The 26561-nt window shown below is 53.1% G+C and overlaps 12 protein-coding genes across 12 annotated transcripts; 7 read left to right on the top strand and 5 right to left on the bottom strand.

The window, feature by feature from the left end:
- Positions 1 to 368: 368 nt before the first annotated feature.
- On the top strand, positions 369 to 2200 carry BU25DRAFT_446700 (MFS general substrate transporter; the record flags this gene model as incomplete). Its single annotated transcript, XM_033709504.1, has 4 exons — positions 369 to 740; positions 789 to 959; positions 1242 to 1652; positions 1884 to 2200. The coding sequence occupies exons 1-4, from the start codon at positions 587 to 589 to the stop codon at positions 2198 to 2200; spliced, it is 1053 nt and encodes a 350-aa protein (XP_033564701.1). The 5' UTR covers positions 369 to 586.
- A 1418-nt stretch (positions 2201 to 3618) lies between these two features.
- On the bottom strand, positions 3619 to 5359 carry BU25DRAFT_387780 (uncharacterized protein; the record flags this gene model as incomplete). The annotated part of the gene is made up of 2 exons (XM_033704445.1): positions 4690 to 5359; positions 3619 to 4625 (listed from the first exon to the last, which is right to left on the bottom strand). The coding sequence occupies exons 1-2, from the start codon at positions 5024 to 5026 to the stop codon at positions 3619 to 3621; spliced, it is 1344 nt and encodes a 447-aa protein (XP_033564700.1). The 5' UTR covers positions 5027 to 5359.
- Positions 5360 to 7630: 2271 nt separating this feature from the next.
- Positions 7631 to 8511, bottom strand: BU25DRAFT_309225 (uncharacterized protein; the record flags this gene model as incomplete). The annotated part of the gene is made up of 2 exons (XM_033702106.1): positions 7631 to 8154; positions 8211 to 8511. Coding segments are annotated over 2 exons (825 nt in total), but the record flags the coding sequence as incomplete, so codon positions are not given.
- Positions 8512 to 9597: 1086 nt separating this feature from the next.
- BU25DRAFT_419479 (uncharacterized protein) lies at positions 9598 to 10450 on the top strand (the record flags this gene model as incomplete). The annotated part of the gene is made up of 4 exons (XM_033707939.1): positions 9598 to 9627; positions 9863 to 10050; positions 10114 to 10246; positions 10409 to 10450. 4 exons carry the CDS (start codon positions 9598 to 9600, stop codon positions 10448 to 10450), a joined length of 393 nt encoding a protein of 130 aa, XP_033564698.1.
- A 186-nt stretch (positions 10451 to 10636) lies between these two features.
- Positions 10637 to 11046, bottom strand: BU25DRAFT_456231 (uncharacterized protein; the record flags this gene model as incomplete). Its single annotated transcript, XM_033710003.1, has 2 exons — positions 10637 to 10913; positions 10961 to 11046. 2 exons carry the CDS (start codon positions 11044 to 11046, stop codon positions 10637 to 10639), a joined length of 363 nt encoding a protein of 120 aa, XP_033564697.1.
- Positions 11047 to 11406: 360 nt separating this feature from the next.
- BU25DRAFT_408432 (vacuolar-sorting protein-like protein snf7) lies at positions 11407 to 12643 on the top strand. Its single transcript, XM_033705817.1, has 3 exons — positions 11407 to 11601; positions 11655 to 11859; positions 11946 to 12643. The coding sequence occupies exons 1-3, from the start codon at positions 11421 to 11423 to the stop codon at positions 12238 to 12240; spliced, it is 681 nt and encodes a 226-aa protein (XP_033564696.1). The 5' UTR covers positions 11407 to 11420; the 3' UTR covers positions 12241 to 12643.
- A 592-nt stretch (positions 12644 to 13235) lies between these two features.
- BU25DRAFT_438272 (uncharacterized protein) lies at positions 13236 to 17450 on the bottom strand (the record flags this gene model as incomplete). Its single annotated transcript, XM_033709050.1, has 2 exons — positions 17369 to 17450; positions 13236 to 17281 (listed from the first exon to the last, which is right to left on the bottom strand). Exon 2 carries the CDS (start codon positions 17208 to 17210, stop codon positions 13236 to 13238), a length of 3975 nt encoding a protein of 1324 aa, XP_033564695.1. The 5' UTR covers positions 17211 to 17281; positions 17369 to 17450.
- A 433-nt stretch (positions 17451 to 17883) lies between these two features.
- Positions 17884 to 19074, top strand: BU25DRAFT_259132 (uncharacterized protein). The gene has a single exon (XM_033701702.1). It carries the CDS (start codon positions 18020 to 18022, stop codon positions 18794 to 18796), a length of 777 nt encoding a protein of 258 aa, XP_033564694.1. The 5' UTR covers positions 17884 to 18019; the 3' UTR covers positions 18797 to 19074.
- Positions 19075 to 20055, top strand: BU25DRAFT_259138 (uncharacterized protein). The gene has a single exon (XM_033701703.1). It carries the CDS (start codon positions 19353 to 19355, stop codon positions 19857 to 19859), a length of 507 nt encoding a protein of 168 aa, XP_033564693.1. The 5' UTR covers positions 19075 to 19352; the 3' UTR covers positions 19860 to 20055.
- An 83-nt stretch (positions 20056 to 20138) lies between these two features.
- BU25DRAFT_335167 (uncharacterized protein) lies at positions 20139 to 21010 on the top strand (the record flags this gene model as incomplete). Its single annotated transcript, XM_033702576.1, has 2 exons — positions 20139 to 20460; positions 20514 to 21010. The coding sequence occupies 2 exons, from the start codon at positions 20139 to 20141 to the stop codon at positions 21008 to 21010; spliced, it is 819 nt and encodes a 272-aa protein (XP_033564692.1).
- A 1002-nt stretch (positions 21011 to 22012) lies between these two features.
- On the bottom strand, positions 22013 to 23901 carry BU25DRAFT_362774 (cytochrome P450). Its single transcript, XM_033703747.1, has 3 exons — positions 23729 to 23901; positions 22585 to 23679; positions 22013 to 22498 (listed from the first exon to the last, which is right to left on the bottom strand). The coding sequence occupies exons 1-3, from the start codon at positions 23795 to 23797 to the stop codon at positions 22163 to 22165; spliced, it is 1500 nt and encodes a 499-aa protein (XP_033564691.1). The 5' UTR covers positions 23798 to 23901; the 3' UTR covers positions 22013 to 22162.
- Positions 23902 to 25330: 1429 nt separating this feature from the next.
- BU25DRAFT_258972 (uncharacterized protein) lies at positions 25331 to 26543 on the top strand. Its single transcript, XM_033701701.1, has 3 exons — positions 25331 to 25721; positions 25771 to 26208; positions 26259 to 26543. The coding sequence occupies exons 1-3, from the start codon at positions 25466 to 25468 to the stop codon at positions 26303 to 26305; spliced, it is 741 nt and encodes a 246-aa protein (XP_033564690.1). The 5' UTR covers positions 25331 to 25465; the 3' UTR covers positions 26306 to 26543.
- The last annotated feature ends 18 nt before the right edge of the window (positions 26544 to 26561 follow it).

The following is a 26561-nucleotide window of genomic DNA, read 5'->3' as shown; positions in this document are numbered from 1 at the left end:
TTGTGGCGTTGAGTAATTGTACAGTGAAGTATGGGTACAAAAAGGTGGTTCGGCGCATTACGCGAATCCGCGCATTACGCGCACGGACACGGTATGCGAGTACAAAAGGGCCGAGGTGGGCCAATCGCAGAACAGACTGCTCCGCATCAGTCAGCTCAGACCATGGTATACGTGTGGCGCCTCACTAGCCACGATCCGGCTTTGTATTTGTCTGGACCTGTCTAGAATTGACTCAAAACAGCTACGAATCGATCACGTTCATGTGCGTAGCTGTTGCAAAATCGGCGTTCGAACGTGCCACAGGTGCTATCAAGCGAATCCCTTCATATAACGGCAGAGCCCGCAGTATATGCAGGGACATTCAACCTGCCATGTGCGCCCAGCCTTCGTTTCCAGAGTATAGAGTCGGCTCCATCTGCACCTAGCCACAAATCCGGGGTACGATAGCTCTGTGTATATAAGACTGTGGATGCTACTCGACCATCACCTCATCCAGAAGACAGAGGCATCCCTTACTTGACTTACTCCATACGCTCTATTCTCGTTCACCATTCAAAATGCCAGAGCTCAAAGGCAGAGAGCCTTTATGCTGACGGTTAGCTTGTTAACCTCGCTGGGTTTTATGCTGATCGGCTACGAAAATGGCCTCATGGGTGGACTTGTCAATGCTCCTGCATTGAAGGATACCTTCAATAACCCATCGGCAAACATGATCGGCACTGTTGTTGCGTTCTTTGAGAGTAAGTCATCGAGTGCAGTTGATGGGCTTTGAGACTGACAACCTCCAGTCGGCTGCTTCCTTGGTGCAATGACCAATGCGTTCGTAGGAGGGAAGCTGGGCCGCCGCAAGAGCGTCGGTATTGCAGCTGTCATCAGCTTGATCGGTGCTCTTCTCCAAGCAACCACCTTCGGTCGCGCGCACCTCATCGTTGGTCGTATCGTGTCTGGAATTGGACTTGGTTTTGTAGCGGTGTGGACCGCTGTAGAGTACTGATAGCTACGGTAAACGATAACGTAGGACTATCGGATCGATGGAATACTGTGCTGGATTGCTATCTAGCTAGGAGGAGACGACTATATACCTGACCTGTAACACACTAGTCCAGGGTAGTGGTCAGGGGTATAGTCAGACACTGTACGGACCAACCGATACCGCAACAGGTTTCATCAACTCTACAGTGCCGGTCCTGCAAGCCGAATTCAGTCCTAAGGCGAGCCGTGGTATGTACGTCTGCGCTCAGCTCTCGACCCTCGACTTTGGTATCATCATCGTGTACTGGATCGACTATGTTTTCGTGAGTCCCACAGCGAGCTATCATGGAGGGTTCCGACAACCCTGCAATGCGTCATCATCTTCGCCATCCTCATTCTTTCCTTCATGATTCCGGGGATGCCACGATGGCTTGCTGCTCATGATCGTCCGGAGGAGTGCCTTGCAGTGCTGGCACGTATCAAGGGATCCACTGGTCTGAGCAATCCGGAGGTGCAACGTCTGCACACTGTCATTACTGAGACAGTCGCATATGAGAATTCCCGCCAAGCCAGATGGAAGGAAATTGTTCGCAGTGACTCCATCAAGTCCAGGAGGCGTTTCCTCATCGCTTGCGGGATCCAGATCTTCCGACAACGTGAAGGCATCACCGCTATCATCTGTAAGTGGTCCAGTACCTACAGTACACTTTGTGTCTTCGCTGATGTGCTCCAGACTACTCCGGTACTCTCTTTGAGACGAGTATCGGGTTCGATACCTGTGGAAGGGTTGAGAGTATTGATTGATCTTTTTGAGCTATGGCGAGGATCGATCGGGACTATATAGTAGAAGGGAATAGCTGTGAACGGGTATGGAAGCAAACCCGAGCTAACCAAATGAGCTGGACAATCAGTGCAGCGGACCGTTAGCAAATACTGCAACGGACCGCTGGCGAACAATACCCACATGGCCTCGCTCATGAGTGGCTTCCTCCAGACTTGGTTCTTCGTCGCCTCGTTCATTCCATGGTTCTTGATTGATCGCATTGGTCGCCGACCTATGTTGCTATCCATGATTAGTGTGATGGCTGCTGTCATGGCTGTGCAAGCTGCCCTCATCTACCAGGTGCACTTCGATACTTCTATGGCCAAGAGTGCTGGCATTGCAGCGGCTGCAATGCTTTTCATCTTTCAAGGTGCCTTCACCATCGGTTTCCTGGCCACCGTCTAGGTGTATCCTTCCGATATATTGCCTTTGCATCTGCGACAGCGCGGCTCAGCCATCTCTACCACAGCCAATGTATACTCGAACGCCTACGTTGTCCTCTCCATCTTAAAGGCTAATGATGATACAGAAGGGTTCCTAGCCCAGCAAGTACGCTCCGTTTACAACAGCTTTGCGTATGCGACATCTGCTCGTGAGGGAACAGTTTACATCTGTTCCATACCATCTACGATTGCTGATAGACCATCGAGCGAAAATTACCTGGAGAAAGAGCCGCTATCGCAACGTGGGTGGACGTTGCAAGAACACCGGCTTGCGCCTCGTCTTCCTCACGTAGGTCACAGCAGATCATGTTTGAATGCCACAGACACTTCCTCTGCCAGGACGGGACGGGACAAAACTCATGGGTTGTCTCAGCTGCATTTGCAAAGACTTGGATATGCTCCCACAGAACGACAGCCCCATCCGAGCTCCCCAAATTTAGGTCGAACTACTCACATCTTATTGCGAACGATCACTGACTAAATCTTCAGACAAGCTCCCGGCTACCCAGATCTCGTACGTATAATCCAAGAAAGAACCGGAGACCAATATTTTGCTGGCTTGTGGCGTTCAAGCATGATCGAAGAGATGCTATGGTGCGTCATTGGACCACAGAGTTGTAGTCGTCTTCAGTACCAAGCGCCTTCCTGGTCGTGGGCATCTATCAAATGGCAATTCAAACTACCATACCCTTGGCCAGACACCCGAGAGTAACAACAGATGGTGGGGTCTTGTTACCATTTTGGATTGCCAAGTTGACCTCAAAGGCGAAACCCCTTACGGTGAGGTAATTGCAGGACACGTAACAGTCGAGGCACCTATTGGATTACTGCTACAAATACTCGAAATCGGAGCCCACGGATGAAGACCAGGAGTGGCCCATATGGTAGCTACTGCCTTTTCAATACTTTGGAGACCGCAAACTACGCGACGAGGCTAGACCTGATTGCTCTCATGCTTGTGAAAGTTGTCCAGAAGGACAACAAATGTACACGATAACAAGGCCTTCTATTAGAAAAAAGTTCAGCAGGCTGTTTATGTTTATCGCCATAGCGGACATATAGGGTTCAGCCATCAAGGCAACGACAATGACAGGTGGATAGAGGACAGTTTCGAGATCGATATCGTTACTATCACATAGCGCACCACATGTAAGCGTGACATCCCACCTCAGAACAAGCGTTTACAATTCTAGGAAATTGCTCCGGCTTCTGCTTCCTGCGATAAGGTGAAGTCATACGGCGTAACATTTGAGAACGTATCAGCAATAACAATTTGCACATTGGCTGCATAAAATGAAGTGAAATTATTAATCATTAAATCATGACAGCATGGAGAAGCCGCTACATATTACAATACGTATCGAACATAGCCTTCAATCCTCAAGCCTTGCAAGACGGGTTGGTAGGAGCAGTCTTGAAGTAAAAGTTGTTATAAACATTGTCGCCAGTGTTGCCATCAGCCTTAACAGGAGGAGGAGTAGTCGGTCCACCCGACTTCGCAGACTGAGGGTACAAGAAGTTGGGCGAGACAACGTTGTTAGGGCAACCAAGAGCAGTTCCGCCCAGCACAGGGTCAAGAACACTCAAAGCCCAGCTGAGGCCCTTAGCAACCTGCTCCTCGGTGCCACCGATTGCGAGAGGGGTGATGGAGTTGATGCCCTGGTAGATGTCGCAGAGGAGAGTCTGAACACTGAAGTTGGGGGTGCCGACCTGGGAAACACCGGGCACAATGATGTTGCGGGGGTAGATGTTGAGGAAGCCGTCAGTGAGGGCCTGCACGGCACCATAGGGAGTGGCGCGGCGATACCAGTTCTCAGGCCACTGCTCGGGAACGTATTGGAACTCACCAGTGTTCTTGTCGAACTTCGCGCCGATGATGCTCAGGATAGATTCAGCATTGGCCACACCGCCGGCACCGTAGGTACCGTTGGAGAAGAACTGAGGGTAGAAGGCGAAAGCGCCCAGAGAAACGATCTGGGGGAAGGGGAAGTAGTAGAGATAGGGGTTGTTGTTCTTGGAGAAACCAGCACTCTCGGCGTACGTGCTGGCCATGACGTTCATGGAAAACTCCTTCTTGGGATCCTGGTCGGCGTACTTCACCAGTTGCTTAACGAGACGGGAAGACAAGTGGTGGTTGTCTCCGCAGCCGTTGTAGTAATCCTCACGAGTGGGGGAGACATCAGCCTCGACAGTGGAGTGTCTGTTGAGACCACCAACACCGTTCTTGCCTGCTCCCAGGTAGAAAGACTGTGTGTCGATATCACCGTTCGCCAGCACAGCGAAGGTGGCAAGAACCGTTGCAAGGTCCGTACCCATGTTGAAACCTCTGGATGTGGCATCCAGAATCTGACCGAAGTTGACGTAACCGTTACGGGGCAGGTAGCCGTCTATGACATTTCAGTCAGTCATGTTCATGGGTAGTGATAATATTTACAATTAGAACACACTTACAGTTGGCAAGCAAGTTCAGACCAGGGCATGGACCTCGAGAGTCGCCGGGGCCAGGTGCCTGGAAAGTGTAGCCAGGTTCAGGGCGCTTGTTGTTTGCAACAACAAGGGCATTACCAACGGAGTTGAGCAGTCCGCCAACGGTGTCACCCAGGGCCTTGATCGTGTTACCAACACCTGTCAATAGCCCAAGCTGAGGATCAGGCTCAGCAGCAGCTTCACGCTTGAGTTGTTCCCTCAAAGCGTTTTCCAGATCAGCCCTTGACGAAGCACCCATCATGGCCGGGAAGGCGGATGTGACTGCCGGAAGGGCAAAGGCGAGTGCTGCGGTGACCTTCATGGTAACGACTGCAACTATGTCGACTAGAGGAGAAGGACAAGATAGAATAACTGCATGAGTGAAGAGATTTGCAGTCAAGCAGGCAAGGGAGTATTATAAGATATGCTCCACCCCCTAAGTGCGGGTTGATATCTTACAACTGGGGACATGATCAACAGCGTATAGTCGCCGACTGAGGTAGTCTGTGCTAAGCTCTCTTTTAGCGAGTCGTGGAGACCGTCATCGTCATCGTAACAGTGTTGTTCAACGCTTTTTGCAAGGCTGAGTACTCTCTGAGGCATCATAGTGGTGGAAAAGCGTTGTTATCCAGTAGCTAGTGGTAGCTAATTTGATTCATGTCCCCGAGTGGTATCTCAACGGTATTCGTCGAGCATGGCATCTGACCAGAGGACTACATAGAATGCGAGTCCGGGGGACCCACACAACGGGATTGTGCCTGGGAGCCATCATCAAAGACCGCGGACGGCATCGTCGATGACAACAGAGGCGTGTTTATTGGCAGCTGGCGACATGGCAGGGCTTCATAGTGGGGATCTCCGCAGTAATGCTTGCTCTCATCTTGAACCAGGCGGGTGGAGAATCCACCCGGAAACTCTAATCCCGTCTCTAGGTAATGTTAGTACCTAGGTCATAGCTTTTTCGGTCTCTTAGCGTAGTCCGAGCCTTCAAGACCAGTAACATTGTGACGTTGAGGTGCCTGATGCTTACTCAGGCTGCTGTCAATGCAAATGCCGACTTTGAAGAATTATACGAAGCTCAACCAGCAATGCCGTAACGTGGTTGCATTTTCGCCTTCCAAGATGTCATCGTGAAGAAGCGTGACTGGAAAAGGAGATGAATCTTGATGGAAAGTTCAGATATCGATCAGGGCGCAGTACCGTGAATTGAATTGGGATCTGCAACGTGGCGCTGTCAACATCCTCGCAGCACCAAATTTCCGATAGAAGGCTGCCTCCCAAAAGGGTTAGCCGGATCTATATAGTGAGCTTGGCCGACTACTTGGGAAAAGAGGCGGCTCAAAGAAGAATTGTTGCATCGTCATCCCGTTTCCGCGGAGCTGAGATCGGATGACGATGACGATCATTCGCACCTAAAAGTTTAGTTCAGTTCAAGCCTCTAACCCAATATTTACCAGCGCCATCTTTCTGACGGTGCAACAACAAAGGTGTTCGCTTTCCGACCCAGAAATCACATCTACATTCGGATGGCTGAGCCGAGGTGAAAGTTTCTTGTCTACGTTCCGGCACGCGCGAATTCCTATGGACTGGAGTTGTCGTGTTGACATCGTGATGTCAGCCTTACAACAAACGAGAGGCAACACTACCTCTGCACCGTGCAACTGCATAGCGCCTTCTGCACACGGTCCATATTTGGAAAAACATCCATCCTGCTGTGCTCGGAGTTTATGGCTAATGTCAGGGACACGCTCACATGCATTGTGGCCCTGCAGAGTCTCTTTCAGGAACCTGAGGCACAACACCCCAACTCACTGGGTGACCCTCCTCGAGAGAGGTTTACCAGAGTGCGCGTTTGACGTATTCACACAACAACGTCGGCGTGGCCAACGTGTTGGAGGAGATGCAGCGAGTCTACTACACTAAGGAGCTCCTTCTGCTCGCCTGCATGTATAGTTCTACGCCTCCCGCCGGTCTCGCCAAGACCGGTGTGTAGAGGTACTCTGTCTGCACTACCGAAGTCGACTTATAAGGACGCTTCCTAGCACTACCTCTAAGGTACATTCCGCGATATCTGTCTGAGGTGTCATCGCATGTCAAAGTGCGCTGGCAAGCCTGGAGCGCTTGACTTCGATTCGTATCTTGAGTTTCAATAATAGCTGACAACAGCAGTTGGACATAATTCCAGATGACAAGCTTGTCGGCATGCTTCAGCCACCCTCGTTCAATCAATTTGCGTATTAACTTGTCGGTAATTTAGAGCGATTTCGTAAATTGTACGTCACTTCCGGTACCCTCAAGTACCGCCTGTGGCGTCTGTAGCGATCACTCTAGAACTTCTTCAGCCTAAAGGCGGCACTTGGAGGTTATCGAGATCACTTATAAGCGCTTCGAGAAGAGGTAAAACCAATGGAGATACAACCGCGACTGATCGAAGAATTGCCATAGAAAATCTTACCTTTTCACACTTGTCGATCACCAAGAGGAACATATCTGTTGGGTATATAAGCGAGTGTCCCCAACAGACCCGCCGTCCTTCAAGCGGCACTGGGACACCTCGTCTTCGCGATGCTGCAAGATCATCCGAAGGTTGCCCGTAGACTCCAGCGTCTCGTCAACATAAGCTTTCGACTGCCTGCAGTATGCCAACCTAACAACATAGCATCCTTCCACTTATCATTAACCGCTAGAGGATGTGATTCTTTTGGTTCAGTAGCACAAGATATGTGAGTTGGTCTGTGAGAATATATGTTGTCAATCCTGTTGACGAAGAGCTATCGTTCAACAAGCGCAGCCAGCAACTTTTGACCCTGCGATGATCACCTCCTGCGGCGCTTTCTCAAGGACTTGACCAACGAAGACAACTTGAACAGCGGCGAAGCTGATATATGTCAGCGGTAGGCTTTTCACAAGGATGAGAGTTGTCATACGCAGCTGTGACAGCAAACACATCGGTTCTCCTCGCCTCCGTGAACAAAGTGAGGCATATCGAGATGAGAACATTGAACGCAGCGATGACCCCAAGCCTCCCATTCAGCGACTCCATATTGACCAGCAAAATGATAGAGATGACTGGCAGTATCGAGGCCACGCCACTTGTGAACCAGAACGTAAGCCTGAAGACGGTGCTATCGTGCACAGCGATCATGCCGAACCGAACATCTGGTTTTTTCCACCTGTTGCCTCCACACGCCATCATCCACTTGATGGCCCTTGTACCGACTATACGGGATAAAGTATCCATGTCTTTGCGGGGTCGAAGTACGAGTAGTTCTCTGCTATATGCTTTTCTGGTTTCTGCATTCACGGCTCCGCCCCACGTCCCGCGGTCGAAGCCTATGAAGGGTTGTTTCATGTCGTCGCTGGCTATGAGGTTTTGTATGTCGTAGATATCGTATGGATCAGGTTTCTTCATCTCGCGGAGTATTGTGGCTTGCTGGATGAGCGCGTGATCTGGTCTTGTTGAGATACTGGGAAGTCGTGCACTTGAAGGAGGTATGTCGACTTACTGTACTCATTCAGTAAAGATCTCATTTGCAGTATCAAATCACGCTGTCGGGTGTCGCCGTCTCTTAGAGCACCGTTGATCTGTATGTCCGCAGTGCTTAGCCAATAGGCGTCTCGTCTGTATCGTTCCTTCTTTCCGTCAGGGCTTTTTGAGTCCTCAAACTCAATAACTCTTAGCTTGTTTTCCAGCACTACCAGATCATTCTGCATATACAACAGGTTGCGGGCGTTCAAGGCGCCGAATCTTCGAAACATTGCGATCTCAGGCGAGGAGCCCATGTGACCTGCGAGTTTTGGATATCCAGCCACAAGGTCACGAAAAGGATCCAAAGGCGGCAAGGTCGGTTGTTTCCCTGCAGCAGTCGTCGGAGCAGCTTTCTCTGTATCAAACGACATCGCATTCGATGTTGTTGCCTGAGACGAAGTGAGTGTTTGTGTAGCCATGACAAGCGACGTAGAGAAGAGCCCACGGAAACAGCAGACGCGAATCTTATAACTTCATCACTCGGGTGACAGCCGCCCCTGATAAGTTATACAAAGCAGACTTGGAAACACTACATGTGCTCGACCTACTAATGACCTTCCACGTTGGGTCTTTGTGCCAGTGTAACGGTAGACTTCGATAGGATAGAATGCTGTGAGCCGTCGCACTTGATGCGGCTTCCCGCGTCGCTTGGTGAAGCAGATCGTGGGACTTGAACGTCATCGCTGCCCTCTTCGATACGTAGTATGAGGCTGTGATCGGGATGAGCGTTTTGGTTGTTATGAAGTTCAGCAAATTGCTGGGCAGTAACAGCTGGAATTTAGTCTTTATGTGTGAAGAAACAGACGATTAACGATCCACAGGCTAGCCGATCGAGCAACGCATGCTAGAAGTTGTCAGACAGTATTGGTTCAAAAACTATCTTACGTTTGTTGACTGCATTCTGCAATCAGTGCTGACAGTATCAGGCGTAGTCGAAATTTTCTCTAGACCATCCTTGAGCTTGAAGTACATCATCATTGAACCGCTCCATGGTCTGCCATCTAAGTCCAACAGCGCCTCGTAAGGTAATTGAACCCCTCCAGAGTGCGGTGGAGCTGGACCCTCGCGCTATTTCGGTAACCAAGAAGACTTGTGGTTGCGCCAAGAAATGTAGTCTTCAAATGCCTCTTGTAGTACCACTACCACAGGGAAACAACTATTGACAACCTCCAGAGAGTCTCGAAAAGTTTCCGGTTTATTCTGTAAGCTCATTAACAGACTCCAGAAGTGACCGAATAACGTTCGACTTTGGCATTTCGGACGTGAAGAATATACCACTGCCCTCTGCACAGCGTAATGAAAGATCAGGTGAAAGTGAATGTGCCAGGCGGCTGTACCCGCCGCTATCGCTGTGAAAGCAGAATATGGTCGCCGAAGGTGTGCAATTCGGAGCTGTAAGTACGCTGAACACACAAAGTACCCAATATTCTCAACTACACAATGACAATGTGGCGCCGATTCGCAGACGCAGCCAGTACGTAGTAGTGGCAGCCGAACTTCGTATCGTAGACTATTGACCATCGCCTGCAGAGAGCTGCTTCAAGGACCAGCGGGCTGGAGACGACTCCGCCGCCCAGAACGTATTTTGGGTCTCTCAAGTGTGACAATCACATGTTGACAGTACCGTAGTTCCGCGATTACCAGGAGCAAGAGCTGCAGCAGCAAGGACAGCAGGAGCAAGGACGGCAGCAGCAAGGACAGCGGCAGCAAGAGCGGCAGCGACATCAGCCAATAGCCACCGCTGAGACCGCCACCGCCAGCCAACAGAAGTTGCCGGAGGCGGACGACAAGAATGGCGACGAGGAGAAGAAGAGCTTGTAGGTAGGTCATCTACTTCAGTGCCCTTCCACAGCACGCGGCGACGCCTTGTATACCTGCAGGACGGACTCTCGTTTGGCGCTCGCTTGCAGTAGGGCCATCGAAGTTCCCCAGAGCTCTCTTGGAACGAGCGCAGAGTCAAAATTTGCGTTCTCACAGCCTCCAAGACACGCTCTCGCTCCGCCAATGGTCACTGTATGCTCTTCGACTACCTCCAGACTCACTGCTGCAGGCCTGTGGAGACTGGCGCAGGAAGACCGCTCTTGTCTAATCCTACCACGAGCGCGTTGTACTGGAGTGGACATGGAATCCTTTCGCGGCTATTTTTAAGATCCAAAGCTAACTGAAGATCTCCAGGATGCCTTCTTGGTCCACAGACGCTCATGTCGCTTGCGCTGAGTACCACCACAATGACGGATTAGGCCATGGATGGCGACGATATGCTCCTTGAAGGCCTCCAGGCTATGGGACTCTGGAACGGTCTAGGGAGACCAGAAAAGGCGGATAGACTTAAAGTTGGACATAGAAATGACACAAGGAAAGGTTTCACTTGCTAATTAAACCCCCTTAGAAAATCTTACGAGTTCATGCAGCGGCCTTCCTAGCTTCGGCAGCCTTCTCGTATGCGCTCAAGTCGATATTCCCGGCGTCCCAGACTGCGATGGCTTGCACAAACACTCCTTTGTCTTTTCGCCGCTCGACATAGCCAATCACGTTGATCCAGGTGCCAACTTCCATCTCACGACTCTTGATGCGTTCCAGAACATGAATGATATCGACATTCGCAACTTCTGCGGAGCTGGCTGCGGGGTAATTGTGCTTCAGTCGAAGGGTCGCTGTCTGGACCACATACTCATCAACGCTGCCACAATCAGCTTCGGCACTTTAACAAAGAGTCAAGACCAATACCAGCCCAGGATACGGACCTTGGTCCCATGTGCAGTCGTCTTCAGGTCGCTCAGCAGGACGAGATTCGATGCAACAGGTCCAGACATATCGTCTGATGTAGTGTTCATGAGCTGAACGAAACCCTGGTCACTGGAGCCGAGGCCAAGCAAGCACGTGCCATCACTAGCGCAACTGACCTCATAGCATCTCCTGGTTCATGCACATGCCCGATACTGACTTACATCCACCAGGCACCAACAAAACACCACAACACCACCGCGCACACCGCTGACACTCTCGACACTCTCCTTCCAACTCCCTCTTGACTTTTTCCCTTAAATCTCAAAGAGTGAGTGTTTCCCCGCCATCGTCTGCCCCGCCCTTCTCCCGCCTGATAACCCACTTTGGCCTCCACCGCGCCCCATAACACGTTCACCTTAGACGTCCATACTGAAGAAAATCACCAGAACCTACTATCGCCATGTCTGGCTGGGGCCTCGGCTGGTTTGGCGGCGGCCAAGCCAAGAAGGAGGCGCCAAAGAAGGCTATCCTTCAACTGCGCGGCCAGCTCGAGATGTTGAACAAGCGCGAGAAGCACCTGCAAAACCAGATGGACGAGCAAGACGCGCTTGCACGGAAACATGTTTCTTCGAACAAAGCCGGTATGCCCCCACCCAACGTTTCTACTGCGTGAGGCATACTGACATGTGAACAGCGGCAAAGGCAGCACTACGACGAAAGAAGCAGTTCGAGCACTCCCTCGAACAGACATCCTCACAGATCATGACGCTCGAGCGCGAGATATATTCCATCGAGACGGCGAATATAAACAAGGAGACACTGGACGCGATGAAGAACGCCGGCACGGCTATGAAGCAGATACACGCCGGTCTGACGATCGACAAGGTCGACGATGTAATGTACGTCCCCGACATGCACTACCTTACACTCCGCCTCTCTCTCAACTCTCACTTTTGGAGAACAGTAAGTACTGACAAACACACAGGGAAGGCCTCCGCGAACAGCACGCCATCGGTGAAGAAATCAGCGAAGCAATAACCTCGGGCGTAACAACCAGCGGTATCGACGAAGACGAGCTAGACGAGGAGCTCGCCGAACTGCAACAAGAGAAGCTGGATGAGGACATGCTGAAGACCGGCAACGTCCCTGTAGGCGACAAGGTGGCGGTAGGAAGACTACCGGCGGCGCCAGCGACAGAGGTCAGGGGCAAGGCGCAGAGAGTGGAGGAAGACGACGAAGAGGAGGAGCTGAGGAAGCTGCAGGCTGAGATGGCTATGTGAGCGCAGTGAGGGTGCCTGCTGCGAGCATACTTACCACACGTCACAACTGCGGGAGACGGACGACCTGGCTGCCCGATAGCCATTTGAAATATGAGAGATAGAGGCTTTTTGCGCTACAAGGGCGGAAGACACGTGCGGCCTATGGCGATTTCACGGGAGCTTGTGTTGACTTGGTCTTTCCCTACCGCTTGGATTTCCTCAAGGCTGTGTGCCTGCACTATCTACAAGCCGGCTATGTGTTGGCATTGCGAGCTGTGCGAAACGATATACCTCGCAAATTAAGAGACGATTAAGATACTTCAAAGTCCATAATTGAGTCCCGATTCTCATTCATACATCACTCACAGTTCTCGAAGTGCGCAGAATAAGAGTTTGATGCATGTATATCTTTGAAATCAATGAACCTTTAAATACTCAGAAGCTTGTCCACATCAACCGCAAACCGCGAATCTCCAGCGGTATCCTTGCGGACCGCCCCAACTAACGACATTTTTGCCCGCAGAAATGAGTACTATTTGCTCTCTACAAGTCCTTGTTCTTTTCTTGTTGCGTTGTAGCAGTGGGATCCTCGCAGGTGTTCAATCGGAAAAGACTCGCTTCTTCGTATGTCTGCATGCCTACAACCCAGAAAAAAAACGCAGTAGGATCCGAGTACGGAGTGTATGCCCTTCCTAGTCCTCCTATAGCACCCTTGTTGATGGGTGCCTAAGCATACATGCGCTGCAAAAACACCGCTGCGCTGAAAATCACTTTTGAAAGCCCAAGCCCATAACGAGCCACCGTAGGGTATCAACATCGCAGATCGGGGATATAGTGGACTGCCTTGAACGCCTTGAGTCGTGACCGTGACCGTGACCGTGATCGTGTCGTGATGCTGGAAGCAGAAAAAACAAAGTGCGTGTATCAATATGTGCAGAGAAAGGAAGCCATGTTTATGGTGCAAGGTTGTCGTGCCAAGTTGATAGGCGTTGACGGAGCATCGCTGAAACAGAAAACTACTCTGTCTTGCTGACTGTCGTATCGTCCTCGGACTTCTTGTCCGCTTCCTTCGCAGCCAGATCAACAGCAGGAATCTCGGTGACTGGACGCTTGACCAACGGCGTTCCGGTCTGTGCTGCTGGTGATCCTGGTACGGGCGTGAGCGGCTCGACGCTTGGTCGGTGCGAAGGAGGCAGCGATGCAGCGGGAGCTGGCGGAGCTGAAGCAGGAGCAGACGTCATGTTGGGCGTGAACTTATGCGGCTCGCTCGTTGCTGGAACAGGTGTTGCCGGAGCAGTCCCTGTTGGCGCAGTTGGTGCAGAAGACGACGCGGGCGGCTGCAGTGCTTGCTGCGGCGCCTGTTGTGGTGCCTGTTGCGATGCCTGCTGAGGTGCCTGCTGAGATTGAGTACTCGGAGGTGCGCTTGGAGTTGTGCTGGCGGCACCGCCAGCTGCAATGGCAGCTGCAGTACCTGCGGCAGCAGTGCTCGAGACAGGAAGCTGGGTTGCAGCGTTCCCTTGGTTGACAGCGATGGGGTTTGCTCGGTACGCGGCCAGACTGGGAATGCTCATGATTGCAGTCAGTATTTGCCGCTCAGCATCAGTCAAGCTGGCCTGAGAGACGCTGGTATCTACAAAAGCTCTTATGGCGTTGTCGACTTTCGTGGCTTCGCCGGGCTCTGTCCTCTTGTTCACGTATACGCTTCTGAACGCCTCCAGATTACGAATGACCTCGTGATTGGTGTTGGCGGGATAACGAGCTAGAATGTCAGGCGTAAGGTTGACAGTAGGGGGCGCAGGGCTAGCCGGTGGCGCTTGACTCGGCTGGGCTTGTGAAGGAGGCTGAGACTGCGGTGGCCCTGGCCCTGGACTCTGCGATGGAGGACCAGCAGGCGGAGCGACCTGGGGAGGAGGGCCTGCAGGACTAGGCTGTGGGTATCCCTGGGGGGGATATGGAGCATAGGGACGACTTGGTGCAGTACCATATGGGCTCGCGTTCGCAGTAGTATATGGCCCACCGTAAGGACTCGCAGCTGCATGTGCATTGTGCGATGGCGGTGCACTTGTTGGGTACAGTACGCCGTACTGGCCGCTTGATCCAGCGGCTGTTGAGCTAACTGGTGGTGTTCCATGAGGCGGCTGCAGGTATGGGCGAGGAGGCATTGGCGCAGAGGGACTGCCAGCTGTATTGCCACCAGCCCAGGGTGAAGCGTAAGGAGATGGTGGGGGAGCGCCCTGTGGTGCAGCGGGCGTCGCGACGTTCGCATCCCGAGCCATGCTTGGAGGTAAACGGGGGGCAGAAGCCATCATGCTTGGCGGAAGTCTAGGGGGCGCAGGCGGCATGCCAGGCGGAGGCATACCTGGGTGATATGGATAGCCAGGTTGAGGGGGATATGGAGGATATCCGTTTGGCGGTGGGTAATATTGTGGTCGCTGAGCGTGATTGACCGGCGGGCTCACTTGCCTCTTCCTGCGCTCCTTCTCAATGGACACTTCTGGGTTGATACGCCAGTTGAAGCCTTTACCCTCTTTGTCCCCTTTGACAAAAGCATCGTGCTGCCCAAGGTTGTGCCTGACACTAGACTGCCAGCCACTTGTAGTAGTCTTGAACTTGTACCAGGGGTACTTCTTCTCGATGTAGTTGTAGATCTGTTGAAGGTTCATCTGGCCGCTACTAGAGGAAGAAATGGCCTCGTGAATGAGTACCACATAATTGGCCGACGGACGCTGCAACTGCTCTTCGCTGTAATCCTCGATGCGCATCTCTGGGGACGGAGTACGCGGCGGTTTGATCGGTTGCTTCTGCTTTCCTTTGTCGCTCATCATCGTACCATCGCCATGCTCGGTCGATTCCAGGACATTGTCGCCGTCCGCATCTCCCGCGTTCGAATCCTTGCGTTTAGTGATCTTCGGCTTGATAGATGGGGCAGGTATGTCGGCTGGATCGATACCAGCAGCTTTGGCTCTCTCGATCTCCTTGGCCTGCTTGATGAGCTGCGAGCGTTGCCGCTTCGACATGATACCGTCTTTCGGCGGCCGACCAGGGCCCTTCCGCTTCTCCACTACGTGTCCCACGAGGCTTGGAGGTAGATTGTGTTGACGGGCCATTTCTTCCGTAATGAGGCCTTCAATTTCTCCGCCAGCTTCGATTTCAGCTTCAAGTGGCTTGCGTAGGAGTGGTGGGCTATCAGTCGGGGCTGATTTGACGGGCTCAGGTTTGTCCCTGACAGGCGTCTCTTTCTTGGTCGCATCAGGAGTTGCCTCGTCAGGTACAGGTGTCTTCGATGGTGCCTTTGCGGGAGCCTTGCCCTTGTCCTTCGGTTCTTTCGGCTCTTTGAGCTCCTTGACTTCTTTGACTGCTTCGATCTCTTTCTGCTTGGCTTCCTTGACTTGCTTGGCTTCTTTTGTCGCCTTGGACTCTTTCGTCGGTGAAGCTTTGACTGGCGCTTCTTGAGGAGGTCTGATCTTCTTCGCCTTCTTGATGGGCGATTCGTACAAAGAGTGATCGTCTTCTTCTCGTTCCAGTTCTCGTTCTCGTTCTCGCTTCCTCTTCTTCTCTAAGGCCCTCTGCTTCTTCGACTTCTTGGGCGGCGGAGACGGCTCGCGTGGACGCGGTGCTTTGAGCTTGATCTTGATCTTCTGCTTCGGTGCAGGCTCTTCATACTCATCCATGTCGTCATCGTTTGCATCGTCTTCAGAATCAAGATCACTGTCGACGGGGTGGTAGTACACTTGCCGAGGGTTGATGCTCATCTGCCCCTCACTGTCAGAACTCATCTCTTCGTCACTCTCCATCTCGCCGTTCCCATTCTCGAAAGAGAAGCTCATGGGTCGAGATCCGGACGTTTGTCGTTGCCGCTGCTGTTCAGTGAGAGCGACGTCAGGAAGGAAGAACTGGATGTTGACAGCCCCAATGGAGAGATTGTCGCCGTGTTCGAGAGGCACGACTGCACCCTGTGGACAGAACTGGCCTTCATGGTGCAACCCGTTGTTGCCAAGGACCTCGATGCAGAAACCTCCCTCTTCAAAGTTGTAGAAGATCTTGGCATGGCGACGCGAGATTCCCTTTGGCCCTGAGTTACCGGTCCTAGCGGTAACGTGCTCGGGATGTATGGGAACGAGAGGGCAGTCGTTGGGGTCCTCGGGAACATGGCCATCGAACTGGTCAGGGCGCTCAGGGAAGGCCTGCATAATGACATCCTGAGGTGCACGCTCGGCAGGCTTCCCCTCCATGGCCTCACCGTTCTGGTGGGAGCCGGAGCTGGCTGACTGAGAAGGATGGCGGCGTTGCTGGTACTCCAGAGGCATAGACTCTATGCGTGCGCTGACGATGCCGCCCTTCTCACTGATGACACTGGGGGCGCCGCGGCCGTTGCGCTTCTTCTTCTTTCCGTGCAGCAGCGCATGCGCGCCAGCGAGATCGCCGTTTCTTTCCAGGTCGTCGACCTTGGCGAGACGACGCATGTCCTTGCGCGCGAGAGCGAGGTTGCGGCCAAGGATGATCTGGTAGGTGTGCATGTAGTAGGAGCCGTCGTCGAAGCGCAGACGGGCAAAGGCGTTGACACGTTCGTCGCTGGCAACGTCCTGCTCCTGGAGGTCCATGGGCATAAAGTCGGGCGCCATGCCCAGGCCATTCATGTTCAGAGGCATAGGCATGGTCATGTCCATGGCGAGACCCATGTCCAAGGGCTGGGCGAGCGAGATGGGCGCATCCAGGGTGGGCAGGCCGTTGGCTGCCATAGTGTCGAGGTTCAGGTCTGCGGCAGGCAGCGCGCCCTCCCCAGCGGTGAGGTCGGGGAGGGCAGGCGGTGCGATCGCGGCAGGCGGTGCGGTCGCGGCAGGCGCATTGGAGGTCGCTGGCAGGGTGGAGGCGGCGCCTTCCATGTCGGCAGCAGCTGTTTGCACGGGCGAGAGAGGGCCGTCGCTGGGTGCATGGTGGGGACGGGCATGGTCGAAGGGCGAGGGCTGAGACGCGCCGGTTGCTACGAGCATGTTGACGCCTCCATCTTCGTTGGGGAAGGGAAACAGCGGTTGAAAGTCGAAGTCGAGCGACGGGTTGGACTCTGCGCGGAACGTTAGCACTGGCACCGGCGGCGCACCCGGCAGTTCTTCGTCGCGGAAGGAGCGCCCAGCGTGTCGCGCATACTCACCAGACAGGCTCCAGGCGTGCTCGTCCAGGCAGGCGGTCTCGGAGATTGTCAGCGTGTACGCGGTGCTCAGGACGACAGTGCGCAACGCGGTGAAGTCTTCCAGCTGCGTTGGCGGTCGGCCCTGCTCGTGAGAGGCTTGCACGGCCTGAGGCGCTAGCTGCTGGTGCTGATTGGCACCGCTGTCGGGGAACGCACGGCCGCCAGCTTGGCTGCTGCTGCTGCTGTCCTCCGCCTCGTCAGAGGCATCCATGCCGGAAGACTCCTTTACGCTTGCGAAAAGGTGCTCCCAGTCCTCTTCTGAATACGGCTGGTAACTTTGGAGGTCTTCAGGCTTGTACCAGCCTTCCAGATCTAATTCTATCTCCGCCCTCTTCTCCATCTTCTCCGTCTCCGCGACTAGAAATTATCGTGGCGATCAGTGCATGCGGGAGTTAGTAACACTGGCTGTTACAGCAGATATACAGGTGTAAAGGCATTCACTGCAGAAGAACGGGCACCAAAATTTATACAGACTCCATCACTGTACCCTTGATGCCACATTTTGAGTGTCGAGGGACCACCTAGGGCACATCCAAGCTTCACCAACCAGAGCGGGGACAACCCAATTACGACACAACGACATCAAATTCATCCGCAAACCCTCTCGTCCTCATGGCTCAGAAGAAAAGGAAGGTCGAGCCGGTACCCAAGGGTTCAGTGCCTCCGCGGCCAGCTCAGCAAACACCAAACTGGCCTGCATTCACTCCACTAATTCCAGAGTCAGACCTGTCGCTGCACGAGGTACTTCCTGGGCAAATCGTCACAATACCCGGTTTTTTCACGGCGGCTCTTTGCAAGAGTTATGTCTCGTTCTTGTCCTCTCTCCCCTTGACCACAACGCCTGGCAAGCCCAAGAAGGGCGATGCAGTCCGTGTCAACGACCGTTTCCAGGTCGATGACCCCGCTTTCGCTGAGAGGCTCTGGAGCGGAACGTCCTTGAAGAACCTGGTCACTGGCGTTGCAACTGGAGAGGGTCTTAATCTTACCGAGAATCAACGCAAAGAGCTTTGGGGCGGCGAGGTCATCGGCCTCAACCCCAACATTCGCATCTATCGATACTCGAAGGGACAGTTCTTCGACCAGCACTATGATGACTTCAACAATGTTACTGTTCCAGGCTCACCACCAATTCCTGGACGTACCACATGGACGCTCCTGCTGTATCTTACGTCTCCTGCAACGGGGTGCATCGGTGGCGAAACGGTGTTCTATCCTGATCCTCCGAAGAAGAAGAGCAGGGGGTCACAGCCAGAGCCCTTCGTCGTTGCACTCGACGTCGGTCTTGCACTCCTGCACAAGCATGGAGCAGACTGCATGCTTCACGAGGGTCGCGAAGTCCTTCAGGGCGAAAAATGGGTCATCAGAAGCGATCTGTGTGTCAAACGCTGAATTGCGCAGAGCATTGGTCGTGAACTGGGCCAGCGTCAACAACCATACCTGGCTACTTTCGAGCCCCTGTGGTATTCAGTGTCCAGCAACACGCTGCACGGCCATCGTTCTCCGTCAGCGGCTAGCGCGTCCTCGTTTACGCGAACTACGCGAAGCACCCCTGAAGAGGTCATCACTTGATCTTTTCTTCACCATACGATTCACTATTCGACTTCATGCATCTGCATCCAACTGCACCAACAGCAGCATCCAGATCAAAGATTGCGCCATCGCATGATGCTATGCACGTAGTCGTTGGCCAGCTCGGTGACACCATGCGCCCAAGGTCAGCCCTCTTGCCTGAGCACAATCCGCCATGACATACTCCGTGCTATGTTCACGCATCAGGACGGTGAACAGACGTTCAGTGCTTGTTGACGGAGATTCATGTTGACTAGAGGTCAACATTAACAACTTGTCAGGGATTCGAAATACCTGGAGACGAGTAGTCGGGAACCGCTATATGCAAGTCCACAGCCGGAGGGACAGGTAACATGCACTACACGCACACACTACCATGTTCGAAATTCCACGAACCCTTCAACCTCACACCAGCACGCCATCTTGTCTCACTCCACTTTCCTATCCTGTCAGGTTACTGACAGCATGTCGCCTCCTTCTATCCCTCAACGACCATCACGCAGATGTTCACAACAGGCCAGCAAGTTCACTGCGTTACTGCCTAACTCGTATCTCACACGTCGTTGCATATGTAGCTCCAGCATCTGACAGCATCACTCTCCTCCTCCGAAGCCACAATCCGACTCTCGCATGCCTCATCGTACACTGCGACAACTTTGACGACCTTGCCCGCAATGACAGATCACAGCGAGCTTCCACCCTCGTATCCGTCGCCCAACGACCAAAGATGTTCTCAATCGGACAGCAGCTGGAAGACAACATCCCTGATGACGTTCAGCTTGGGCTTCGCACCATGCTCGCTTGTGCGGGAGGCGGATTTAGCCTCTCACGCTTGGCGGTTCATTACCTGTTTCACCACAACGAGCTAACGCTTGTCGGCTAGACGACATGTACGATGCTTCCAATACCGTCTCAGAGTGTCTGTTTCGCACTCGAAAAGGTCTTTCGTTTTTCGAAGGAAAGAGAAAGCGCTCTGCCGACTCATGAGCGGCAGGCGATGCCAAACATGTCCGGTCGCAACAAAGCCAAGTGGGCCCACCCGCACGCTTCTGAGCATTTATCCTCGCTGGCGCCCTGCTGCCTCTGGCTCTCCAGCTGTGCTCACCTTCTCTTCTTTATAATCTACTTCACAGACCTGGTGTCACTACCCTAATCACACATCATGCCTCGACAACACCAGTACACAGACGTTCGGCCACAAGACCACCACGACGACGACTCATCAACCGAAGTCGAGTCTCTCGTTGGCGGTGAGAAGGCATGGGCATCAAACGACTACATACGACCGTCCAGATCACGGAGAGACGTACTCTGCCCACCGTGCCTATCAGCACTACGATGGTTCATCGTCATCGCCCTCCAAGTCATCATCATCGGCCTGCTAGCCCGCGAACAAGGCCTTTTGATGGACTCAAAATGGACACGAGCCGCCACAACTAGCGAGAGAGAAGTTGGTGGCGACATGACCGGCTGGGGTCCACACAGTACGTTCCCTTTCGATGCCCATCGCTTCTCTCAACCTACTAACACCGCCTAGTCCCAACGAAAATTACAACCTTCCAAGTCAACCAGACATTCGCGCCCTACAACACCTCGGACTTCTTCAAGCCCGAAACCCTAGCTGCCTGGAATGAGTTAATCCCGGTGGGGATGGGCTTCCAGCACATCAAGCGGCCGCAGGATTACCACGACCTGCCTACCCCCATCGTGTGGGACCAAAACAAGACCGTTTTCACCACCTCGATGACGCATCAACTCCACTGTCTTTATGCGGTCGTCGAGGTGTATTCTGGACTCACGTCGAACACAAAACTGCCCGAGGATCATCACTGGCACATGATCCATTGCTTCGACTATATGCGTCAGGCGATTATGTGCTCGGCAGATCTCGCCCTGGAAGGATTGGAGACCACATTCCCTGACCACAACGGGGGGAGTGATGGATGGGATTCGAAGCACGTGTGCAGAGACTATTCACAGGTCAAGGCGCATTTGGAGGAGGTGAGGGCGTATGATGATCAGGAGATTTTCTAGACAGGCAACAGACATAGCGTGGTTACACAATACATCATACATCGTTCTCGGTTCTTGACTACGTACGCTAGGCGCACACTTTCACTCTGCAACGCAGCATCCCACCCAAGCAGTGAAAACAGATCCTGCGGACTCGAGACGAAGACAACGGCACGCGCCCAGTCACGCGGGAGGGCTTGATCAAAGCCAGCATGACATTGCTGTGGTTATGAATCCGTCTCCATCGCCACCTTCCACAACAATCTCACCCCATCAAAGTCAATCAACACCAGCGTTCCTCTGCGCAAATCCAACCCTAGATGCGGTATAGACATCCTCTTCTTCGAAGCCTCCTCCTCTTCAGACACAAGAGCCTGTGCATAACCCCCCCCCCCCTTCACCACAGCTTCAACTGAAGTACGCGTAAACTAGCTCTCCTTCCCGGATAACCCATTCCCCGGAATACCCACTCTGATCCTGAATCTTACCGCCTAACCCTCCTCCCCAGCGCCCGACGAGCTTCGGACTCGTTGTCCTCAGCATCTCCTTCGCTACTTTCTCATCGCCGAGTAATTGCGCTCTCTGTACTGTCATTTACAGTTCGCAGGCTGCGTAGGTGTCACGTGAGACAGTGAAGGGCGAGGCGTATCATCGGCCGAGGTAGCCGGTACTTTCTTTGTGCGGGAAGGCTTGATCGAGGGCTGTGTTGCGCGTTGGGGGGGGGGGTCGTGTTTGGAGGCAGCTAGCTAGGTTTGGCGTGGTGTCGCGTGATCAAGCGGTGGCCGTTGTCTTTACCTCGAGTGCAAGAAAATGGGTTTCGCTGCTTGTGAGAACAACAGCAGATGCAGATTGAAATGATCTGGTGTTGGTTGGGCACCTCCCAAGCTGAGAGACAGGTACTGGCATGTGCACACATGTTTGTTATCTGTCTCAGAACTAGAATTGCACATGGCATCTTATCTCACATCCTCTCATGTTTTTATGAGTCTTATATGATGATCTTGTCAAATAGAAAGTCCTAAGCTTACCTTGTGGCCATGGTCCTGCTTGTAGGCGACACTCCAGGGTAGTCTCTATATGAAATGCATTCGCACATTCCGATTGAACCGCAGACGGTCCATGTAACTCCGCCTGGCGAAACCCACATCTGAAGGGCCCCTTCCTTTTTCCGCCCTACGGAAGCCCTTTCGCCCTCCTAACCACAACATTCAGCGGCCTCTTCTCCCACGTGAGATACGTAGCTTGTTCACTCCAATCAAACCTATCCCGCTCATCAGCCAATCTCAAATCAAACCTCCACACCACCCTCGCAACAACGACCCTCATCTCCGCATATGCCAACTTCAATCCAATACACTGATGTCTTCCCATACCGAACGGCTGAAAGGCAGCCATGTTGTCGTTTTCGTTTCGGTGAGACGGCAGAAAGCGTTCGGGTAGGAAGGTGTTGGGCAGGTGGAAGTTGTAGGGTTGCCGGTTGCCGGAGAATTGGTTGTAGGCTACGTAGGTCTGCATAGAATGGTTAGCAGATACACATGTGACGGTTGACGTGGGAACTTGGGAAGAAGAAAGGGGGTAAGTGGGGTGAGACGTACACCGGCTGTAACAAAACGGCCGCACACTGTATCTCCACCTAGGGGAACGACTTTGGGTGGTGTTATTACGGGGGGTGGGTCGAGGCGGAGGCCTTCGTTTACAACTGCGTTTAGGTAGGGCAGATGGGTCGTTGAGGCTATGGTGATCTCCTCTTCTGAAGAGAAAGTGGAGCGGAGCTCCGTGCTCAGACGTTGGAGGGCGCCTGGGTGTTGGACGAGTTCGCGGAAGATGGCCGTCAAAGCTGAGGCTAGTGTTTCGCTGGAAGCAAAAACAAGAATCATGAGGTTGATGTCCCACTCTTTACCCTCTATGCCGCCTTTGGCGTCGACGTACTTCTTGGTTGGAGTCACAAAGTCTGGCCGGTCGGTAGCCATGGCCAGGCGCTTCTGCGTCATGGCACTGCTCATCAGCGCGTGATTCTTCATCTTCTCCAAGACCTTCTTTGGAATGATAAGCCGCAGAAGGCGGTCCACCGGCGGATACTTGTTGAGTGAAGCGACAAGCGCAATACCTTTACCAAAGCCCTTGGCTACTTCGACCCAAGGATGTATCTTCCCGTTCTTGAGAGAATCGAAGGATTCGCCGAATGAGAGGTCACTGCCGATGTCGAAAGCTACACACTCGAATAAATGCTCCAAGTCCACAGGGCTCGGTGATGATTCCTGCAGTCTTGAGGTGAGAATGTTAACGTAGCCTTCAATGATCGGCGCTTGGTCTCTCAAGCTCTTATCAGAGAAGGCGTTGGCGAAGGCACGCCTATATCTCGCATGGGCAGCTTCATCAAAGCCCATGATCGAAAGTGGTTCATCTGGACTCTGCTTCTTGAACCAAGTCCTATTCCTTGGAAACACCTGATGGCCAGGCCGGCTTGCGTAGATGTCTTTCCATGCTCTACTATCTGCGTAGGAGAGCTCATCGGGGGCAATGCGGACGATAGGCCCGTAGGTGGTATGAAACTCCTTCAGTCGTCTGTGCAACTGACCCTTGTGCATCGACACTACGTAAGAGACTCGGAAGGCTCGCCAAAGGAGCGGTCCTGGGTACTGACGTAAAGGATGAAGCCAAGCATTGTAAACACCATACAGCCAGATAGCCTAGTTTAAACAAGTCAGCGTGTATATGCTTGCATGTGAACATACCCACCAACAACGGCAGTAAAGCATATGCCCAGAGACCAAGTGCGCTAGCACTCGATGATAGTATATCCATCATCCTGTGGCCATTCTATGGGTATCGCCCCGCCCTAGCCTGCAGATTGACCTATGTGAACAGTTGGATGTTGGAAATATCGCAGACAGATGTCAGACCGATGTTAGGTTCAAGTTGTAAGATAGTGCATGCATTGTTGGCACTGCTTGTCAGGATGACCTGCAAATCGGTGAGGGGGTCAAAGTGGAGCCCCACTTCCCGTAGCCGTTTCTAGCGGCCGCTCAGCAACTCCTCATCCTTCTACAGCAAAGACCCCCAGAAGCCAAGCCAATGATCCACTGCCAATACCCATGATTTACCATGCATTGAATCTGTCGGCGAGCAGACTGATAATCCGCATAACCGAGAAGCATGCTTGTGATGCGGGTCCCCAAATCTCCACATGTGTTGGAAAAAGCATGCTAATTCACTCCTTTCGCTGACATGCAGGAGGCTAGTGTGTCGCTGGATTTGGCTTCTCCGGTCAAAAAAGGCACTAAACATGGTTTTGAGGTATTCTGCTTTACTTGGAGTTTGTGGAGATTGCATGCGCGTGGTATGCATAGAGGTCTCAGGCTTTGGTGACCTCCAGATCTTCCAACTCTACAAACGTCGCCTTCAATAGCGCAACTTCAATGTCAGATATTTCGCAGTCGCCTGTGTTATCAGAGCTCTGCCAGGTCTGCCGCATCATCTTGTGCCGCGTGTGCTGACTTCGGTGTAGCATACGACTCCGCAGTCTGATGTATGTAAGCGCCGCCAACAATTAGCTCACATTCAAGCTAAAAGCGGGGCTATCCAATAGCTCGTGCATACTATTTTCGCGTCATTTGCGGCCTTTTCGACTGCATCTGGGCAATTTACCAGCCGTTTATCTGCATGGCGCCTGCAGGAAGCTCCGACCATTACCCAACCTCTTGTTCGTTCAGGAAAGGAACAATGATCCAGCCTCAAATTGGCTTCGTCGAGTAGTCCTGAAGTTGTTGGTTCCTCGACAGGACGCCTGAGAGGCTTTCATACTTGTTGTTGGGCATCATCCTTTTCGCCTTGCGTGAGGCAGACTTCGTTGCTTTGCCGCGATCCTGTGGAGGCAATGTCAAACAACCAACACCCACAAGACCTTGTCGTGCGAATGGAGGCTCAACACGAAAAGCAGCGCCATCGCCATGCGGCTCAGACAGGCAGTGTGCATGCACTCCCGCCGTAACGCCCAGGGTACTTGTTCACACTTCCATTTTGGACGTATCAGCGCTTACAGCGAGACAAGGTTTGGGACCCGCCTGCTACTCCGGGCAAGGCGCCATCTATTACACTCGCGCTAGGAGCATCCCCAGGTCACACCAGCTCCAAGATGCATGTCGCCTTACGGGTAGCAGATGGATCCGGTCGCGAAGATGGCCGCCTCCACTTACTCGCATGTAGATGGCGCGTGGACTAGCATGCAGGCGCGGTCTGTCCAACGTCGAAGAGCAGGGATGAAGGTGAACGGGAAAAGAGGTATAAGAAAGTTAACCGCCTGGTAATCGGAGAAGCTGCACGCCGACGACACTGACTGCCTCCTTCCTTGGTGAACGTGAAGGCCAAAGCGGACAGTGTGGGGAAATTTCTTCGTCACCTTCAATCAATCAGTTTTGTTCTACCTTCCACCTTCCACCTCCAAGCTTCCTCGACATCTCTTCCATCCTCGTCACCATGCGCTTCACACTCTCAGCTACGGTGTCGGCACTCGCCCTCCTCACCGGCTCAGTTAATGCTCTCCCGGCAAAGCAGACGCAGACCTACACTCCAGCAAGCAACCTCGACAAGCTCGCCAAGCTGATGCCCAAGAGCGCTCTGCCAGCTCCAGACGGTCTGCAGCTCAAGTACGTCGTCCTCGGCATTGGCACACAGAACTACACCTGCGCGACCGGCGACGAAGACGCTGCTCCCGGTACAACCGGTGCAACTGGTAAGACCTCTTTCCGTCTGAGGTAGGCAATTCGTCTAACACTATACAGCCAACCTCTACGACATCGGCACACACCTGAACAACGACCCCTTCGCCAAATGGACCATTCCCTCCATATCGCCGCTTGCCCTATCCCTTTCCTCTCAGCCCACCCGGTTCACGCAGAACCTGCAGTCGCTCGGCTTCGAGCACCTTCTCGGGCACCACTTCTTCAGCGGCGCGTCGCCCGTCTTCGCTCTCGACCACCTCTCCGCGTCCCCATACCCTCTGACTGTAGTCGGCAAACTGAACGAGACCGACGCCCCAACTTCCTCCTGCCCGGGAACGAACGCTGAGGGCGCGATCAAGTGGCTGCTCCTCAAGGACACGAAGAGTCTCAGCCAGGGCGGTATTGATACGGTGTACCGCATCGAAACCGCCGGTGGTAACAAGCCGACTACGTGCAAGGGCCAGAAGGCCGCTTTCGAGGTTGAGTACAGCGCGCAGTGTAAGTTTCGTTGTTACCGAAAAGGTGTGAGTGAGAACTGACGAGTTTAGACTGGATCTTCGGCCCCAAGAGCGTGAGCTATAATGTCCCGAGCTAGGGTGTCGGGCCGCTCAATTGCTCGTTGGCTGATTTGGGACGACACAGTTGCTTTGGCAATGTCACGAACAGTACACGATCTTTGAGTGCGTAGCATGGGAAACGTGGCACGTAGCATGGTCTATGGTGGAGGGACTGGTGGTGCAAACTTCTTCTCTTCGTTGTAACTACTTTTGTTGAGATACCCTTCACGGCGTTCACGGCTCTAGGCGGGCTTCTCTTCTTTGCAAAAAGGAAGGACTACATACTGCTCTCGC

Source organism: Macroventuria anomochaeta (genome assembly GCF_010093625.1).
Source record: "Macroventuria anomochaeta strain CBS 525.71 unplaced genomic scaffold BU25scaffold_7, whole genome shotgun sequence".
Classification (NCBI taxonomy): domain Eukaryota; kingdom Fungi; phylum Ascomycota; class Dothideomycetes; order Pleosporales; family Didymellaceae; genus Macroventuria; species Macroventuria anomochaeta.
The sequence above is the reverse complement of the archived record's forward strand: the minus strand, read 5'-3'. Positions and strand labels throughout refer to the sequence as shown.

Coding starts and splice junctions, on each gene's coding strand:
- BU25DRAFT_408432 (XM_033705817.1), top strand. CDS start 11,421: ATGTCTGGCTGGGGCCTCGGCTGGTTTGGCGGCGGCCAAGCCAAGAAG. Junction 11,602..11,654: donor TGTTTCTTCGAACAAAGCCG/GTATGCCCCCAC, acceptor ACATGTGAACAG/CGGCAAAGGCAGCACTACGA. Junction 11,860..11,945: donor GACAAGGTCGACGATGTAAT/GTACGTCCCCGA, acceptor ACAAACACACAG/GGAAGGCCTCCGCGAACAGC.
- BU25DRAFT_259132 (XM_033701702.1), top strand. CDS start 18,020: ATGGCTCAGAAGAAAAGGAAGGTCGAGCCGGTACCCAAGGGTTCAGTG.
- BU25DRAFT_259138 (XM_033701703.1), top strand. CDS start 19,353: ATGTTCGAAATTCCACGAACCCTTCAACCTCACACCAGCACGCCATCT.
- BU25DRAFT_362774 (XM_033703747.1), bottom strand. CDS start 23,797: ATGATGGATATACTATCATCGAGTGCTAGCGCACTTGGTCTCTGGGCA. Junction 23,680..23,728: donor ATGCTTTACTGCCGTTGTTG/GTGGGTATGTTC, acceptor TGTTTAAACTAG/GCTATCTGGCTGTATGGTGT. Junction 22,499..22,584: donor GCCGTTTTGTTACAGCCGGT/GTACGTCTCACC, acceptor CATTCTATGCAG/ACCTACGTAGCCTACAACCA.
- BU25DRAFT_258972 (XM_033701701.1), top strand. CDS start 25,466: ATGCGCTTCACACTCTCAGCTACGGTGTCGGCACTCGCCCTCCTCACC. Junction 25,722..25,770: donor CGGTACAACCGGTGCAACTG/GTAAGACCTCTT, acceptor AACACTATACAG/CCAACCTCTACGACATCGGC. Junction 26,209..26,258: donor GGTTGAGTACAGCGCGCAGT/GTAAGTTTCGTT, acceptor TGACGAGTTTAG/ACTGGATCTTCGGCCCCAAG.